Here is a 19,999-nt window from a genome sequence, read left to right on the forward strand (position 1 = left end):
AACATCCCGATAACAATAAATAAATTAAATGCTTTGACAATAAATACATTAAAATATGTCATCTCTGGAAGCCGTAGTGCTGTAAAAAGCACGACCAATCATCTGAGCCGGCCCGGCTAAAGTAACTGGATGGCCTACCTGCCTGTCAGCCTTCCATCTGTGCACACACTTATCTCGTGCCCTCATTGGTCATGAGCGCGTTCGTGTGTGTTGGAGGAGGGGCTCTGTAAGGAAGTGGCAGATTTCTTCCGGCTGTGTATTTTCAAATTCTAGCGCACTCGAGCTGGTTTCTCCAAAAGTACCTACCCCATCTTTAATACACGTCTTCAATGTTTTACTGCGTGGTCTTTAAATCCTTGACGCTAAATGTCGCTTACGGTATTTTATCAGGAAGTTTCCATGTGGCCAACAAACACGAAAGAACAGGTTTTCAGGTCACCAAGAAAAAAAACTTTATTACCCATTTTGAATATTTACCAGTGTTATGCTCTTTGCACGAGTCAAATGTACAGAACAGGACCGCCATCTTTGGTATTTACAGAGCGGTCGTATTATGAGGAGTGCGGAGGAATGTGATGAGGAGGAAGAGGAAGAGTTCATGCATCACAGTCTGTAGAAACATCATCTCACCTTCAATGATCTTCACTAGATAAATGCTGAAATAATAAATGCTTAAATTACAAGCTAAAGAAACTATTAAATGCAACTACTAAAATTTGTTTTGGAATATATTAAGAATTTAAGGTTATATGGATCTGATGAGAAACTAAACGCAATAAAAGTTAAAATGTTAGAAGGAAAAAATAGGCACGAATGGCAGACAGTAAATGATCGTTAAAGAAAAGACAGGAAACGGTACAATCAAAAATCATTCTGTGCAAATCAAAGAGTACTCAGTCAAAGTAATAATCCTCACAAAACACACACTTCACAAAGTACATGTCGCAAACTAAGATGAGCTGCGTCTCTCTCTCTTGGTGTGCTGGATGTTACATGCAGAGGTGATTTAAACTGACTTAGTGGAAAACACAAGTGCACAAGTTTGATGTTTTCTTCATCCTTCGTAGCACCGTCTTTAAAGAAAGAAATGAGACAAGACTGCAGGACTTTGTTTTAAAGCACAGCAGACTAGACACAGAGCAAAGCAAACACACGCTGCACTGACTGAGCGTGAGGAAGATAATCAAAGAGTGTTTTTAGCAAAGGAGCGTATGAAGAGTTGGAAGGAGGCGGAGTCTGAAAGTCTGTCAGGTGGTGTTTGAGTCTGAGTGCTATAGGCTCCCCCACGTCTCTGCAGGAGGAAACTGTTCTACAGCGCCGGCCTCACTGTGCTGCTGCTGCCCCCCCATGGTGAAGGTCAGGGTGTACTGCAGCTGCACTTTGTCCTGAAACACACAGGAAGAGAGAGAGAGAGAGGGAGGGGGGGTTACTACCAAGTCTTTGGGACTTCTATTGTTAATTTGACCAGAGACATTCAATTAACTTAAGTGCCATTTTTGTATTAAACATGTATATGTAATTGAACTTCTGCTTAGCAGTGTCATTGTTATAGAATCAACCCTATAGTTAAATCGGAATAAATTGAAAGCATCAGAAAAGACAGTATAAGTGAATTTCAGACGTATTATACAAAAATGATATTCCAATGAAGGGGGGGGGGGGTTATTTATCTAGAAAAAAACTCTGAGATCTACGTTTTTAAATCTAAGAGAAAAATACGATTGTGTCAGATTATTAAAATAGCTATTTGTAAGAAAGAATATCAGAAAATGTGCATACAAGTAAAACGTTGAGGTGACCGTCTTGTTTGTACAATAAAGGTCCAGTGGAGGGTCTTTCATCAGGTAGTATCTTTAAAGGTCACCTATTACACTGTTTTTCATCAATATATCATAGGTCTCAGATACAGAACATCTCTCTGAAGTGTTTGGCTCCAAACACCAAACAGATAATTACAGCATCCCATGGGGGGGGGGGGGTTACCTTGGTTGCTGATTGGCTAATGGTTACACAAGCCAAAACATCGTTATGACATCATAAAGTGGCCAAAATCTGATCAGCTCATTTTCAGACAGGTTTTTATAGAAATGGATCAAAAAGAGAGAGAATCTTTGTTCCTGAAACTTTCAGAGTCTCTTTACACAGAGGGGACACATGTTGATGTAGAAGAGACATGAAGAAGAGGGGACACATGTTGATGTAGAAGAGACATGAAGAAGAGGGGACACATGTTGATGTAGAAGAGACATGAAGAAGAGGGGACACATGTTGATGTAGAAGAGACATGAAGAAGAGGGGACACATGTTGATGTAGAAGAAACATGAAGAAGAGGGGACACATGTTGATGTAGAGGAGACATGAAGAAGAGGGGACACATGTTGATGTAGAAGAAACATGAAGAAGAGGGGACACATGTTGATGTAGAAGAGACATGAAGAAGAGGGGACACATGTTGATGTAGAAGAGACATGAAGAAGAGGGGACCACATGTTGATGTAGAAGAGACATGAAGAAGAGGGGGACACATGTTGATGTAGAAGAGACATGAAGAAGAGGGGACACATGTTGATGTAGAAGAGACATGAAGAAGAGGGGACACATGTTGATGTAGAAGAGACATGAAGAAGAGGGGACACATGTTGATGTAGAAGAGACGTGGAGAAGAGAGGACACATGTTGATGTAGAGGAGTCATGAAGAAGAGGGGACACATGTTGATGTAGAAGAGACATGAAGAAGAGGGGACACATGTTGATGTAGAAGAGACATGAAGAAGAGGGGACACATGTTGATGTAGAAGACACATGAAGAAGAGGGGACACATGTTGATGTAGAAGAGACATGAAGAAGAGGGGACACATGTTGATGTAGGAGAGACATGAAGAAGAGGGGACACATGTTGATGTAGAAGAGACATGAAGAAGAGGGGACACATGTTGATGTAGAGGAGTCATGAAGAAGAGGGGACACATGTTGATGTAGAAGAGACATGAAGAAGAGGGGACACATGTTGATGTAGAAGACACATGAAGAAGAGGGGACACATGTTGATGTAGAAGAGACATGAAGAAGAGGGGACACATGTTGATGTAGGAGAGACATGAAGAAGAGGGGACACATGTTGATGTAGAAGAGACATGAAGAAGAGGGGACACATGTTGATGTAGAGGAGACATGAAGAAGAGGGGACACATGTTGATGTAGAAGAGACATGAAGAAGAGGGGACACATGTTGATGTAGAGGAGACATGAAGAAGAGGGGACACATGTTGATGTAGAGGAGTCATGAAGAAGAGGGGACACATGTTGATGTAGAAGAGACATGAAGAAGAGGGGACACATGTTGATGTAGAAGACACATGAAGAAGAGGGGACACATGTTGATGTAGAAGAGACATGAAGAAGAGGGGACACATGTTGATGTACGAGAGACATGAAGAAGAGGGGACACATGTTGATGTAGAAGAAGAAGACACATGAAGAAGAGGGGACACATGTTGATGTAGAAGAGACATGAAGAAGAGGGGACACATGTTGATGTAGAAGAGACATGAAGAAGAGGGGACACATGTTGATGTAGAAGAGACATGAAGAAGAGGGGACACATGTTGATGTAGAAGAGACATGAAGAAGAGGGGACACATGTTGATGTAGAAGAGACATGAAGAAGAGGGGACACATGTTGATGTAGAAGAGACATGAAGAAAGAGGGGACACATGTTGATGTAGAAGAGACATGAAGAAGAGGGGACACATGTTGATGTAGAAGAGACATGAAGAAGAGGGGACACATGTTGATGTAGAAGAGACATGGAGAAGAGGGGACACATGTTGATGTAGAAGAGACATGAAGAAGAGGGGATACATGTTGATGTAGAAGAGACATGAAGAAGAGAGGACACATGTTGATGTAGAAGAGACATGAAGAAGAGGGGACACATGTTGATGTAGAAGAGACGTGAAGAAGAGGGGACACATGTTGATGTAGAAGAGACATGAAGAAGAGGGGACACATGTTGATGTAGAAGAGACATGAAGAAGAGGGGACACATGTTGATGTAGAAGAGACATGAAGAAGTGGATTCTGCATAATAGGTGACCTTCAGAGGAAGCCCCCTGTTGTCCCCCTCACCTTGTTTGGGTTGGCCAGCAGCAGGATCTGTGTGACGGCAGCAGGAGGGAGGACGGGGTTGAAAGCCGGGAGCTCTGTTCCTGACGGAGGCTGCAGCTTCACCGCCATGCACTACAGGAGGAACAGGAAAACAAGATCAACTTCCTTACGTCGCTGAGACACGTCTTTACAAGATGAGCCTCTGAGCTCTCTCAGCGCTGACCTTTGGAGCCGCAGTCTGGAAGTTAATGTTGGAGACGGGGAGCGGGGCGGAGGACAGCATGGAGATGATCACCACCAGCACGTCGGGGCGGGAGGGGGGCGAGTCCCGAGCGAAGTGGAAGAGAACCCGCAGACTGTGTCCGTCAAACACCGTCACCGGTAACAGACTGCCTGCAAGGAGAGGGGGGGGGATGTATAGTTTATATTGTTGCAATGACTCAGTTGTCTCGTGTCTTATCTGTCAGAGAGAAACCGTTCTTTTTATTATCATACATTTTACCCACTTGTGTTTATGAACCTGATCAAATGTTATATTTTGCTGCATGTACTTTTAAAGTTCTTAACAAATAATCTGAGGGGAATTTCTTGTTGTTTGTTTTTAACTTGTGATGTGTCATTTTGTAAAGCACTTGTTGTATGAAATGTGCTTTATTATTATTATTATCTAATACAGGGGCGCCGGGAGGATGTGTTTTTGTAGGCCGACCTGGAAGTTAGCAAAACAAGGAATCCTTCAACAGAAAGCCAATGGGATATGTTTCATTTGATTTTGGAATATTGCAGAAAATAATCTCTGTGGCAAACACACGTTTATAGGGATGGGTACCGAGCCCCGGTATTAAACAGGCCCGGGGCTGAATTATTAAAGACCGTGGTACCGTTAAGCTCCGACGTTACCGGTATTTTTATCGGTACTGGAGACATGTAAAAATATATGTCATATGTATTATTGCTACACCAACATTATATTGCAGTTTTAGTGTCGCCAACTCCGTTTCTAATACGCAAAAAGACTGAAAAATTCCACGTCAGGTGTTATGTATGCTAGCAGCGACACACAGAGTTAACTCAATGATACAAACATGGGTTAATGATTAGAGGCAAGTTATTTATTTTGTTAAAGTTTCAGCTATTCTGTCATCAGATTATTTAATACGATTTGTTAAAACATTGTTGTATCTTTTGATGTGAAATATTATGTATTTATTTATATTTAAATAAAAAGCAATGTTAGTTTTGTTCACAATTCGTTTAGTTAGTTTATCTTATTTAAAAAGAACCGATAAGAGTACCGTTAAAAGACCGGACCGATAAGCGGTATCGATAAAAGTAGTAGTACCGTTAAAACCTTAACGATACCCATCCCTACACGTTTATGATACGTACATGTTTTGTTCAGCAGGATAATGTCCACATATTAACTCCACTTTGTGATTGTTCAAATGTAATTCGCCAGAAGTGAAAAGCTAACGTTAGGCTATAAAGGAACGACATCACGGTCACATGACTTCAGGTCACCACCGCTAAGCTAAAGGCGGCTAATGTTCATCGTGATGACATTTAGTCGTCTCATTTAGACACTTTGTTAGCAACCGCTGTTTTTAAGACACAGAAGCTTCAGACATTCACCAGTGGGGTGTTTACTGACACGTGAATATCTCGTAAACTTGTGTTTACCACAGACCTTATTTCAGGCTTTTAATCGAAAAACATTAACTTTGAGAAGAAAGAGCCTGGAAATGCGATCTCATTTCAGGGTTTTACAACTCAACCCTGCACTGATCGATAAATCTGTTCTCCCTTAACGCAGAGGCATAAAGCTATCAAGTTGACTTACTGGGCTTAATGGATTCTAGCGGTACAAAAACATCCGTCAGTGAGACTTCTGCTGCAGGAGCCTCGGTGTGAGTCGGGGACATTTCCAGCAACGAGGCTGCGAGGCTGGGCTGAGAGCTGAGGAGGGGAGCGGGGGCGTCGGATACGAAGGTGGGGATGGGGATGGGGGTGATGGTGCACCCAGACTTGCTCTGCAGATCTCTCAGAGTGGGTTTGCACAGCTGCTTGTCCCTGGAAAAAGAGAAATGAACTTAATTCATTAGTGTGTGCTTTTACCCTCTCACACAATGGCAACAGCTTGAATGCACGAAGCATTAATTCTTATAAATTGTGAGGGAAACTTCTGAAGCAATTGGAGTCAGGACTCAGAGAGACACGAGGAGAGCTGGAGCTTTGATGGCAAACACTGACGGTTTATTTGGAGCTTCGGCCGGAGAATTCACAAGACATGTCACGGGCCACGAGTTGACCACAGGGTAGAGATGCCACAATCAATTCTGAAGAACTCTTCTGCAGCTCCAGGTTTTAACTAGTTCGGAGTGTAATAATCAACATTCTTTATCAGTGAGACTAAACAATTATGGATCCTGAATCTAACTAGAGCTCTCGTCCATAGAAAAGAATGTGTGCCAGGGAACCTTCGTCCCTGAACAGTAAACTACCTCATGGCGGCTTGTGCTCTGTCATAGACTGGCAACAACAATGCGCCCAAGCTGCTCCTCCTTAAGAGAGATTGCAGCAATACCCAAGGCCGTAGAGCAGTGCTTCTCAAAGTGTGGTCCGCGGACCACTGGTGGTCCGTGAGTATATTGGTAACATTTCACATTTGAAATAAATAAATACATTTAAGTTTTCCGCACTCTCGCGGGAATATTTCCGCAATGGAACGAGCTTAAGTTTCACTTTCTATTGCATGATAAAGCCCAGGGCAACACCTTCGTCACACATGTTGCCACTTGTTTGTATAATTTCCAGGCGATTTATAATCTGTGTTTTGGGATATTTGTGGAGTTAGGTGGTCCGCGAGTATTTTTTTATTGGTTAAGTGGTCCTTGGTATGAAAAAGTTTGAGAAACACTGCCGTAGAGCTATGCCATGGGAAAGGAGACAGTGAGAGGAGAACATGATGAACTGTGTCAAAGCTTGAATACCTAAGCAAATGATTCCCCAACAGAAATGTGAGGAAAAAAATAGTCAAAGCATAAAGCTGTTGTGTGCTGTAACGGAGGTGATCTCTGGGGCCGTAGATCTCGGTCTCCGTTACGTAGGATATAGTTTCATTATTGGCGATTCATTTGTTCCACGCTAAAACATTGCACAGGAAGCATGTGAATATATGTCATTTATGCATCTATTTCTCACGATCTGTCTATGTTTTAGTTTGTCCGTTTCTGTTTCCTGTTTGAGTTTGAAAGTGTTCCCCCTCCCGTCTTGTCTGTTGCTGGTGTTCACCTGGTGCCCTGTGTTTTCTCTTCCCTCCTCACCTGTGTCTTGTTTGTTTGATTAGTCCTGAGTGTATTTAGGTTCCGTTTCCTGTTAGTCTGTGTGTGGGAGATCCTTGTTGCTGGTGACTGTGTTCACATGAGACAGTAATATTGAGGCTGTGTCATGTACCAGAATGAGTAATAAATGCCCACACCGGGTTGTATTTGGGACGTTCTGCCTCCTTGCTTGGTCGGGCCGCTCAATGGTCAGCGTCACATGTACCGTATCAACAATGCAGAGATTATTTTTATTTAATTGTATTCAATAACCGCAAATTAAACAGTATGAAGTGATTTGTAAATAGGAATACAGATTTGACTTAATGTTTTCATAAATATATTTTTCTCCCAGTGAAATTGGCATGGGACTTATTTTTACCCTCTCAAAGAACCGGAATCGAGAACAGAAAAGAACCGGAATCGTTAAAATCCAAACGATACCCAACCCTAGTATAAAGTTCATTGGTTGGTTTTAGGGTTCTTATTTAGAAAATAGTAGGGATGCTCCGATCGATCGGTCACCGATCGATATCGGCCGATACTCACTCTCTACCGATCGATCGGTGTTCTCTAAACATGCCGATCGCGAGAGCCGATCGCATGACGTAAAATACATGACACTTTTCTCTGTGTGCGGCAAACCAAGCTCGCCAAAATGGCTTCACCGGTCTGGCATTATTTTAAGGTGTCCGAAAAAGACGGTAAAATAGCGGTATGCAACGTGTGTGAAGCAGAAATCCTGCAGCTCCGCCCGCCGGACCGGTAAGCGGGACGAAACACACAAGAGTTAGACCTAACACACTTAGCTATTTTATCTACCTCTGGAACAAGCTAAACTAGTTATTATAAATATATTTATTCTTCACTGTCGGGTCACTCATTACTAGATCAGTGAGCTGCATGAGATACTGACAGGCTGTCAGGAGAGAGAGAGAGAGGGGGGGGGAGGGAGAGAGGAAAAGAGGAAAAGAGAGCGCTTCCGCTCATTTCTCCCGTGTTATTCTCCAAAGTGAATGTAAACTTGAATAATGTACATCATTTGAATGTAATAATTAAGTTGATTGTTGTTTGTGGAAGCTCCAGTGAATGAGCCCCATTAACTGAGTTTAAACATCACTTTAAATGGAAGATTTAAAGTGATGTTTAAATCTTCCATTTAGGCCACTTGGTCGGATCGGCGATCGGTATCGGCCGATACTGATTCCGGCCCCGAAATTGGCGATCGGAGCATCCCTAGAAAATAGACAGAAATCTTTTACCAACAGCAGCTGCTACTGTACTTACTCAGTAAGTGCTTTAAAGGTCCCATGTCATGGCCATTTCTACTGATCATAATTCCATTGTTGAGGTCTACATTCACATTGGTTTCTCATACAGCATCTCTGTATAGTATGTGTATTCACTCTCCGTCCTAAACGGCTTGTTGGAGCTCCTGCCCCCCCTCCCCGTGAGCCCAGTGGCCGTCTGCGAGACAGCGAAAACCAGCCTGAAACACACACACACACCCGCAGTCTGGCTGGGAGTTTGTGTGTGCTCAGGCTGAGTTCCGCGGTGTCTCGCCGATCCCACACCAGTGAGCCAGCTCAGTGTCCCGCTCCTCACAGCAGTGAGCCTCGCAACGTCCCGCCGAGTGTGTGTGTGTGAGGAAATCCGCGGATTGGTTCAAACGTAACGGCTCGGCAGATTTGTCCATTTGGACCAATCTGCCGAGCCGTTACGTTACGTCACTATACCCGAAATACGTCACTATACCCAAGAAGTAAACAATGGAAAAAGAGAAATCTCCAACGAGGCGTTCTGGGGCAGGATAGACAGGTCTTTTCTGTGTTAGAGTTTTACTCACTACAGGGTGTACTTTGAGGGTTTGTGACTCTGCAGACCGTTTACATGCAGAAAAAGCTACATAACACACAAGGAGACGGGTAATAACCAGAAAAGCATGACATGGGACCTTTAAGTGCTCACAGTAGAACAGAGTTTTTTAAATTACCATTTGACCTGCTGGTCCTCTGGAGGCAGGGACTGCTGCATCAGCGTCTTCCCCAGCAGGTCCAGCTCGTCCAGGGCGGAGTTACCGGGGGTGGAGCCGGAGGAGAGGGGGAAAGAGAGGGAGGAGAGGGGGAGAGAGAGGGAGGGGGGGTCCGGAGTCAGGAGGAGGCTCGGGGCTGCTGGGATGTCTGCGTCTATACTGTCAGAGGACTGAAGAAGAGAGAGCGTGAGAAGATGGATGTCTCGCTGATTATACTGGAGCCTTTTAACGTGACTGTTTAAGGGGGTTTGAGAGCGTAAAGAATCTTCCCTTTGCTCACCTGGAAGGAGTCCCAGGCTGTGGAGTCTTCAGGTTGTGAGGGGGGGTTGGAGGTGTGTGTTCCTTCACTTAGACCTGTGGGATGCACAAAGAGTTACACAACTATGTAGGACTATGGTTCAACTCGTAACATGCCAACACACTGACACAAACAATCCCTCAAAACTCACCCTTTCACTCTTGCCTTCAACTCCTAATCCACTAACCCCTTGCCCTTATTCCACCTAGCTTAGCGCTTTTTACTTTTGTTGTTATTTTTCTTCTTTACTTGCTTGTAAAGCGTTTCAAGCACCAGGAAAAGTGCTATATAAATCAAATATATTATTATTATAAAGAAGTCCACACAATCAAAGTCCTGCATAGGGCTCGGCAGTACGGCCTATGAATAATAACTCAATATTTTCAGGCGATGCTGTTACCGAGTGACATGAGCTCGTCGTCCAGGAGACTGATCCCCATCTCCTGCGAGGGGGCGTTGTCTGTGGGAGTGGGGAACTCTGGGAAAGATGGCGGCGACTGAGGCGATGTGTCCAACCCCGACAGATCCAGCAGGGCCGTCCCTCCTGAGAGGTATCAATAAAGTTATTGTAGGTTATTGTATATAAATAATCTTCTGCATTTAACATCTCTTGTCCGGCAGTGCTCAGTCAGTAGGGTCGCTGGTTCAAGTCCCCGAACAGACTTAAAATATGGAGTGTGGACTGCTACTTGGAGAGGCCCCATTTCACTGTGTATGATTACACCACTATTACACAGAACACTCATTAGGCTGTGTGCATGAACATGTGTGACCATTAAAGAGGGGTTCATCCATCTATCTTCTCTACACATTCATGTGTTTCTGCGCTCAGCTCTTCCCACCTGTTTGCTTGTGTGTGTTTAACGTGTTGTTGCCGTTGACGATCTCCCCCTTCACCTGCTGCTTGTACTGGTTGATGACCTGAGTCAGGGTGTCGTTGGCCTGCAGGATCTCAGCTGGGGACAGGAGGAGGGAAGCAGGGGTTATTATCGAGGCTGATGGATAAGGGTGGGGGGGTCAAAAGAGATTCAAGGTCAAGAAGAATTTAGATTTTCATCTTCGAATATTCTGAATTCACAACTTCTAAAATTCAAGCAATTATATAACAAGTATTTTACGAAGGAATCTACTAGGGATGCTCCGATCGGGAATTTTGGGGCCGATCGCCGGAATCAGTATCGGCTGATACCGATCACCGATCCGATCGAGTGGGCGGGGCCTATGGGGATCTTCCATTTAAAGTGATGTGTAAAACTCAGTTAATGGGGCTCATTCACTGGAGCTTCCACAAACAACAACCAACATAATTATTACATTCAAATGAAGTACATTATTCAAGTTTACATTAACTTTGGAGAATAACACGGGAGAAATGAGCAGAAGCGCTCTCTCTCTCCCTCTCTCTCTCTCTCCTGACAGCCTGTCAGTATCTCATGCAGCTCACTGATCCAGTAATGAGTGACCCGACAGTGAAGAATACACATATTTATAACTAGTTTAGTTCCAGAGGTAGACAAAATAGCTAAGTGTGTTAGGTCTAACTCTTAGTGTGTGCTTCGCTCCATCTCACCGGTCCGTCACAGCAGTCCGTCTCAGCAGGTGGAGCTGCAGGATTTCTGCTTCACACACGTTGCATATCGCTATTTTACTGTCTTTTTCGGACACCTTAAAATACTGCCAGACCGGTGAAGCCATTTTGATGAGCTTGTTTTGCCGCGCACAGAGAAAAGTGTCATGTATTTTACGTCATGTGATCGGCTCTCCCGGTCGGCCTTTATAGAGAGCACTGATCGATCGGCAGAGAGTGAGTATCGGCCGATCGATCGGAGCATCCCTAGAATCTACCAACTCAATGTACAGTTCAGCATTTCTGTGCGATTTTTAAAGGATGTTAAATTGTGTAAATACAATACATTTTTTAAAAAAAAGCAAAGATTCACACCATTATTATTTGGTTTTTTGTATGTCCATTCCCGTTTCAACGTTTTCAATGTGAAATTAATTCCAAATATGCATAAATAATTAAAGAAAATTGCAGTCCCAGATATAAAAGACAGTAAAGACACAGTGTGTATGTGGAGATCATTGATTATCTCCTATGTTTCTACAATGACATGGTGGGCGTGTCTCTGGCGCTCTTATCAGGCTCAACTTTGTGAGAGCAAGAAGATAATAAAACACCTGGACAGTTAAACTTTGTGTCTTTGGCTCTGCCTGATGAGGAATAGAAACATTTCTGCAGCGGTTGTCACTCTTTTATTTCAGGATTTTAACGGCAGATAAATAAAAACATGGCTCACCCAGAGCCTCGTCGTTGTCCTCTGTGTCGCTCGCCAGTCTGAACAGTGTAGGTCTCATTTTCTCACAGCGCTGGTACAGGTCCTGATCAAACACAGTATATTAAACACCTGAGATAAACGCTGCAGTGTAACCTCTCTATTCTTTATTAGGATCTCCATTAGCACTAGCATGAGCATTGGCTATTCTTCCTGGGGTCCTCACACACACAAAACATACATAAAACAAAACAGCTCATCATTTCATGCTATTTACAATACTGTATGAAGTGAAAACTAAAATGGTCATCCAATTTTAGCCGTCATAAGGCCAAACAAAAGAAAATATGAATAATTGTACTTAATAATACACACAGCCACAGCCACAGTTCAGTTATGCTTTATAACAGTGAGATACTGAAAGTTTCACCTGCAGCAGCTCTGCGTTGCTCTGATTGTCGGCGGTGGGCTCGTGGTCCTGCAGGAGCTGAGTCAGCAGAGAGACGCTCTCGTTCACCTCCTGGATGGCGTTCACGCGCTTCGAAACCTTCTCCGCTCGCTTCTGATCCTGAAACAGAGAGGAGACACGTTCACAAAGTGCACACAGAGCAGACACACAGGGACATGATCTTTTATGAAGCAAGCTGCAAAGAATAGGATTTGTGTTATCGTAATATTGTAACATTTTAACTTTCTACTACTTCACAATGGAACTAATAGAAATAGTCCACTGTTTGTATTATATTATACATGTTATATATATTGTAGTACAATGTGCACATTTGAACTTAACTGTACATTTCCCCTCAGTGGGACTAATAAAGGTATTCTGATTCTTATTAGGTTTGTATAAATATTTGAATTCTATTTTTATTTTAGTTGGACATTATATTTGAAATCCTTTTTTTATGACATTTTCTTCTATTTTATCTTTTTTTACACTTTGTCTTTTTGTTTATATCAATATTTATTTACTTTTTTATTTATGTAACCCTTCGGTATCATTCGATTGGACTACGCAAATTACTCATTCGGGACAAAAAGGTCCACAGTGATACCGCAGGGTTAATACATTCTAAAATGAAACCACTGTCACAAAACACCCCAAAATCAATAAAGTATTCTGATTCGGAAAATAAATACAAAATAAACTAATTTGAAGAATAGCAGTAAAAAAATTAGAATAATAAAAGGCTTTTTCTGTGAATTCCTGCTGACCCACTCTGCCAGTGACACAAAGCCTCCCTGAAGCAACCAACCCACTTCCTCATTCCTGCTCTCAAGTGCAGCTCTCTGGTGTGTCACTCATCTTCTTAAAAAACACACTCCGACTACTATCTTCAGCACTAAAAGTGAACATGTGGATAATGTGTGTGTGATTTTTAAAAGAAGTACCTCTTGGACCATTTCCTTGATGAGTTTGTTGGCAGCTTTTAGGTCATCGGGGTGCGAGCTGTTCAACAGGCGAGACAGCATCTGATGAAAGACGCCGAAAACAATAAGTGAACAAGTTTCATAAATCACAAAAGAGACACGACAGCATGTACCGTGGGAAAGAAACTGGGTTAGGTCACATTATTCTCAAGCTAGTGAGCATCTGTTCAAATAACTGATGATTTCTTTATTTATTTATTTCACTTACTTTTGACTTCTCCTCGTCCTCAAAAATCGCATTCTTGGGTCTGGGAGGAGGAAGGTTCAGGAGTTTGTCAGGCGGCAGCTCGGGGTCTTGTTTAATAATACCTGACAAACAAAAAGGTGTTACAGGGCTCGACATTAACGACTGCCCGATGGCCCGGGGCCATCTAGTATTTCGCTCGGGCAATGAAGCCTCACCTGCTGGTTGCCCGATCGGGCAATCTATTATGCCAGTATCATGCAGCTCGCGGATCAGTAATGAGTGACCCGACAGTAAAACTAAACATATCTATAACTAGTTACGGTAGTTTGAGAGGTGATTAAAATAGCTACGTGTGATATTCTAACCTGAAGTGTGTGTTTTGTCCGCTCACCGCTGCATGTGATCATGCAGAGCTGCGTGTCGACTCGTCAGCAGCAGCTGATCTCTCTCTCCCGTCAAATTAGACTTCACTCGCGTTTATGTCCATATCGATCAGATCCAGCTAGTTCTAGCTAATGATAGGACTACCTGCTTATTAAAAGACACCTAAACAATAAGTGTCGCTATGCAACTGGGTGAGGCCACAAAGTATAGCGCAGCATTATGCATTTGTTTACATGCCCACCGGAACCCCGAGGCATTACCAACAGATTAACGCACAATCAACCCATACAGGACATCTCTTTCTCCACATTAAGTGTTAGACATTAGAATGGACTATTCATGTCTGTCACATACTCTTCTTGTCTGTCACATAAGTGGCGCAACTGAAGCGGTATTGCGCTAAAGGGAAATTATTTTGACCGAAGAGATTTAGATTTGCCGGCTAACGGGAACTCTGACGTCCCATTTTGTGTGCTTCGCGGATGCGCCCGGCTCCTCTCGACTGCTGCTCGGGTCTGCTCGGTCAGCTTCTGGATGAGGAGGCATTCATTCGACCAACTTACAGTAGATAACATTACAAACATTTTTAACAGAGGCCATACTAGTGTAAATAATGTTTGTTTTGGCAGTTATAACTGAATGTAATGTTTTCTACTTTTTTACATCTGGGAAGGCATTTGCCTTCATCAGATGGAAAGTGTCTTGACCAACAACTTAAGTGTTTCTTATAGCAGGGCATGCAAGTGAGCAAACACAAACAAGAACAAACAAGTGAAATGAAGAATAAAATTGAAATTGTACAATATAATATTGTGGTGGTTCATCTTATAATTCAGTCTAGAGAATGCACCAGACAGCATCTAAGACCTGCACACATCTAAATGTTCTAGGGGGAGCCCCCCAAACCCTGCGTGCGTCATTTCGTCCGCACGCATTTTTCAGGGCAATCTCTATTGGGCTCAGGGCCATCTGTACATTAGCTTAGATGGCCCACAGGGCCATCTCCCAAAATCCTTAATGTCATGCACTGTTGATATAAGTAGATTAAGCCATATGTGAAGAATTGTCTCGAAGCTACTCTTAAAAAGGTACTTTTTAGCTGCAACCTTTAGTTCCTTCTCACTGTGTATCAATAAGGACTTCTGACGGCCGCTCACCTTGTTTCTTCAGCATCTGATAAGCGTCTGTGATCTTGGCCTCATCAGGTAAACCCAGAGTCCAGCTGAAGATCAACTCCAGAACCTTATTTTTTACCGGCTCAGGTGACCGCGAGCCCAGGTACTGAGGGGGGGGGGGGGGGGGGGGGGGGGGGGTAGAGGAGAACAAAGAAGTTATTTACAAACCAAAAAAGGGGTCTGAAAAACCTAGAAATAATAAAAGAGACACTTGTAGAATCGTACCTTTGGAGAAACTACTTTGATGAGTTCATTGAGGAAACGGAATTTGCCCACTTCACTGTGAAACCTTTTCCCACAGTCCTTCATACAGTTCTCCAGAACCTAGAGAAGAATACAATACAAAATGCTAAAACTAAATCCAATCTGATAACAACAATGTCATACTCTAAAGAGATGCCACTCCATATATTGAATACATATTTAGACAAAAAGGTATGGCTAAATGTAGGTTTAGTTGTGTCTATTCCTGGCAACAAAAATCATGTTGAACTATTAAATATTACAAAACAGTGATCCTGGATCAGATTGGACTCACCAGCAGCGCCTGCATGGCCTCCCACTCCTGAGGAGACTGGATCTTATGAGCCAGCAGTCTGGTGGCCAGCTGGGGTCTGAAACACAAGACACAAAACAAACGATTGTCAATAGTGTGCTGCAGTCCCTTTTGGACGTAATCATGTTGTGGGATGGTAGCAGGAGACTATTCTCCAGTTAAAACACTGAGTAAGTGCATTGAACAAATCAATGACTGGATGTGTCAGAACTTTCTCCAATTAAACAAAGATAAAACTGAGGTAATGGTTTTTGGAGCCAAGGCAGAACGTATAAAAGTTAGCGCTGAGCTTCAGTCTGCAATGTTCAAAACAACAGATAAAGCCAGAAATCTAGGTGTAGTCATGGACTCTGACCTGAGTTTCAACAGTCACATTAAAACAGTTACTAAATCAGCCTACTATCACCTAAAGAATATATCTAGGATTAAAAGACTAATGTCACAGCAGGATTTGGAAAAACTTGTCCATGCTTTTATCTTCAGTATACTGGACTACTGCAATGGTGTCTTCACAGGTCTCACTAAAAAATCTTGGTTGCTGATTGGCTAATGGTTACACAAGCCGAAACATCGTTATGACATCATAAAGTGGCCAAAATCTGATCAGCTCATTTTCAGACAGGTTTTTATAGAAATGGATCAGGACAAAAAGAGAGAGAATCTTTGTTCCTGAAACTTTCAGAGTCTCTTTCCACAGAGGGGACACATGTTGATGTAGAAGAGACATGAAGAAGAGGGGACACATGTTGATGTAGAAGAGACATGAAGAAGAGGGGACACATGTTGATGTAGAAGAGACGTGAAGAAGAGGGGACACATGTTGATGTTAGAAGAGACCTAAGAAGAGGGGACACTGTTGATGTAGAAAAGACATAAGAAGAGGGGACACATGTTGATGTAGAAGAGACATGAAGAGAAGGGGACACATGTTGATGTAGAATGAGACATGAAGAAGAGGGGGACACATGTTGATGTAGAAGAGACATGAAGAAGAGGGGACACATGTTGATGTAGAAAGAGACATGAAGAAGAGGGGACACATGTTGATGTAGAAGAGACTGAAGAAGAGGGGACACTGTTTGATTAGAGAGACATGAAGAAGAGGGGACACATGTTGATGTAGAAGAGACATGAAGAAGAGGGGACACATGTTGATGTAGAAGAGACATGAAGAAGAGGGGACACATGTTGATGTAGAAGAGACATGAAGAAGAGGGGACACATGTTGATGTCGAAGAGACCTGAAGAAGAGGGGACACATGTTGATGTAGAAGAGACATGAAGAAGAGGGGACACATGTTGATGTAGAAGAGACATGAAGAAGAGGGGACACAATGTTGATGTAGAAGAGACATGAAGAAGAGGGGACCATGTTGATGTAGAAGAGACATGAAGAAGAGGGGACACATGTTGATGTAGAAGAGACATGAAGAAGAGGGGACACATGTTGATGTAAGAGACATGAAGAAGAGGGGACACATGTGTGATGTAGAAGGGACATGAAGAAGAGGGGGACACATGTTGATGTAGAAGAGACATGAAGAAAGAGGGGACACATGGGTGATGTAGGAAGAGAACATTAAAGAAGAGGGGACACATGTTGACATGGATAAGAGACATGAAAGAAGGGGAACACATGTTGATGTAGAAGATACCATGAAGAAAGAGGGGGACACATGTTGATGTAGAAGAGACTGAAGGAAGAGGGGAGCACATGTTGATGTAAGAGAGACATGAAGAAAGAGGGGACACATGTTGATGTAGAAGAGACACGAAGAAATGAGGGGGGACACATGTTGATGTAGAAGAGACATGAAGAAGAGGGACAACATGTTGAAGTAGAGAGACATGAAGAAGAGGGGACACATGTTGATGTAGCAAGAGACATGAAGAAGAGGGGACACATGTTGATGTAGAAGAGACACGAAGAGAGGGGACACATGTTTTGATGTAGAAGAGACATGAAGAAGAGGGCGAGACATGTTGATGTAGAAGAGACATGAAGAAAGAGGGACACATGTTGATGTAGAAGAGACACGAAGAAGAGGGGACACATGTTGATGTAGAAGAGACATGAAGAAGAGGGGAAATGTTGATGTAGAAGAGACATGAAGAAGAGGGGACACATGTTTGATGTAGAAGAGACACGAAAGAAGAGGGGACACATGTTGATGTAGGAGAAACATAAAGAAGAGGGGACACATGTTTGATGTAGAAGAGACATGAAGAAGAGGGGAACACATGTTGATGTAGAAGGAGACATGAAAAGAAGAGGGGACACATGTTGATGTAGAAGAGACATGAAGAAGAGGGGACACATGTTGATGTAGAAGAGACACGAAGAAGAGGGGACACATGTTGATGTAGAAGAGACATGAAGAAGAGGGGACACATGTTGATGTAGAAGAGACATGAAGAAGAGGTGACACATGTTGATGTAGAAGAAACATGAAGAAGAGGGGACACATGTTGATGTAGAAGAGACATGAAGAAGAGGGGACACATGTTGATGTAGAAGAGACATGAAGAAGTGGATTTAGCATAATAGGTGAGCTTTAAAACACTTGACTCCATCCAAACCCCTAATAAATATATGAAGCAACATGTCCTCTCACCCTCCAGGTCATTGTTTGAGCTGGTCACAGAAGGCATGGATGCTGCTCCAGTCGGTGTCTCTGTTCAGAGGGTTTGGTGGCTCTGTCTGGAAATTAAGAAAATGGCATGTCAGTCCCGAGAGGAAACAGATGTCCCCTTAACTTTACAGTATTATATCAACATGGTAATTCTATTAGATGACATATATCTCCGACATGTTGGTTACAGTTGTTGTTATTGTGTTATATATATATATATATATATATATATATATATATCTTTATATATATATATATATCTTTATAATTATTTATCTTTCTAAAAATGACTTTCAATCTGTATGAAATGTACAGTTTAACTCAGTTATTATTTCTAAACACTTGTTTTGTACCAATAATAACAGAATGTGTGACACCTCTAAATACTAGCAGTTCAACAGAACTACAACAAAAACAAAACCAAACTATTATTTGGTCTATTGTTTACATTATATTAGCTAGCATGAATTTTAATTAATTAATGCTGTCACATAGATTAAACATTGAATGACAGCCTCACCATTTTCACTCCGAAAACATCTTCTTCACATTTAGCAATACTTTATTTTTGTACAGCATTTCATTTTACACTTTATTTGTTCCTCCTCTTAGTCTATTTTACATGGATGCAGTTAACTTCTCCTGCATGACTTGCACAATGGTCAGTTGCATCATTCTCTTGCACAACTTTAATGATATTCTGTTTTGTTCTTTTGCACTATTTTTGTTGTTTAATTGTATTATATATATGTTGCATTGTTGAAGGAGCCTGGGACTTAAGATTGTCATTGCAATAACTACTGCTACTATGCATATGACAATAAGACCTTTGAATCTTGAATTATATTTACATACGTGGAGTCAAAATGTTAAGGCTTTATGTCATACACAAAAAACTTTAGCCAAGTCCCTAATAAAATGCTGAGAAGGCCTCCATGCTTTGCTAGTGACTGCATGATTTAAAATGTATCAAGTCACTGCCACATCACCCAGCCTGCCACCGAGCAGAGAAATACACAGGGAAGGTGCTAACAGCTGCGAGCTCACTGCCACTGTCACATCTAGAACTTTCTCACCAAGGCCATAGCTTGTACTCAATCATAATTCAATGTATGGGTCTTTAAAATGGGAGCCCTGTGAAAGTGTCTCCCATTCCCTAACCTCAGGTGAGCTACCGAGCCGAGAAGCTAAAGCTAAGCCTGGCTGTGTTGTGTGTTGACAACTAGCTTAGCTTTAGCATCCTGGATGTGACGGAAAGGTTCCAAGTCCCAACTGCCGGGACTCGGGTGGGCTGTCATGTAATCCGAAACAACTCACGGGTAATAATGTGCGAGTGTCCGAGTTTGCAGGCAACACATGCTCGGTAGAATTAGTTTAAAATGACTCACTGATACGAGACTCCAAACTCTCCGTGTCGGGCGGCGCAGCCATCACTGCGAGATTTATGTGCTGCGTTGGTCTCGCGAGATCAGCAAGGGGAACGTAGCGGCAGACGAGACACAGAACTAGAGTGCATAGATAGAACACATGGACATGATTCATACAGGTAATGATAGTTTGCTGTATAATCCTTTATATATACAGTCTAATGTA

General features: G+C 42.6%; 1 protein-coding gene across 1 annotated transcript; it reads right to left on the reverse strand.

Moving 5' to 3' along the window:
• Positions 1-427: 427 nt before the first annotated feature.
• Positions 428-19,867, reverse strand: LOC117541041 (ADP-ribosylation factor-binding protein GGA1-like). The gene is made up of 17 exons (XM_034208087.1): positions 19,795-19,867; positions 18,389-18,474; positions 15,756-15,832; positions 15,443-15,541; positions 15,200-15,323; positions 13,680-13,780; positions 13,433-13,513; positions 12,468-12,605; positions 12,062-12,143; positions 10,604-10,717; positions 10,162-10,305; positions 9,744-9,817; positions 9,425-9,633; positions 5,952-6,181; positions 4,335-4,504; positions 4,133-4,243; positions 428-1,385 (listed from the first exon to the last, which is right to left on the reverse strand). Exons 2-17 carry the CDS (start codon positions 18,423-18,425, stop codon positions 1,272-1,274), a joined length of 1,905 nt encoding a protein of 634 aa, XP_034063978.1. The 5' UTR covers positions 18,426-18,474; positions 19,795-19,867; the 3' UTR covers positions 428-1,271.
• Positions 19,868-19,999: the final 132 nt, after the last annotated feature.

The sequence above is a fragment of the Gymnodraco acuticeps genome, unplaced genomic scaffold (genome assembly GCF_902827175.1).
Source record: "Gymnodraco acuticeps unplaced genomic scaffold, fGymAcu1.1, whole genome shotgun sequence".
NCBI classification, from domain to species: Eukaryota; Metazoa; Chordata; class Actinopteri; order Perciformes; family Bathydraconidae; genus Gymnodraco; species Gymnodraco acuticeps.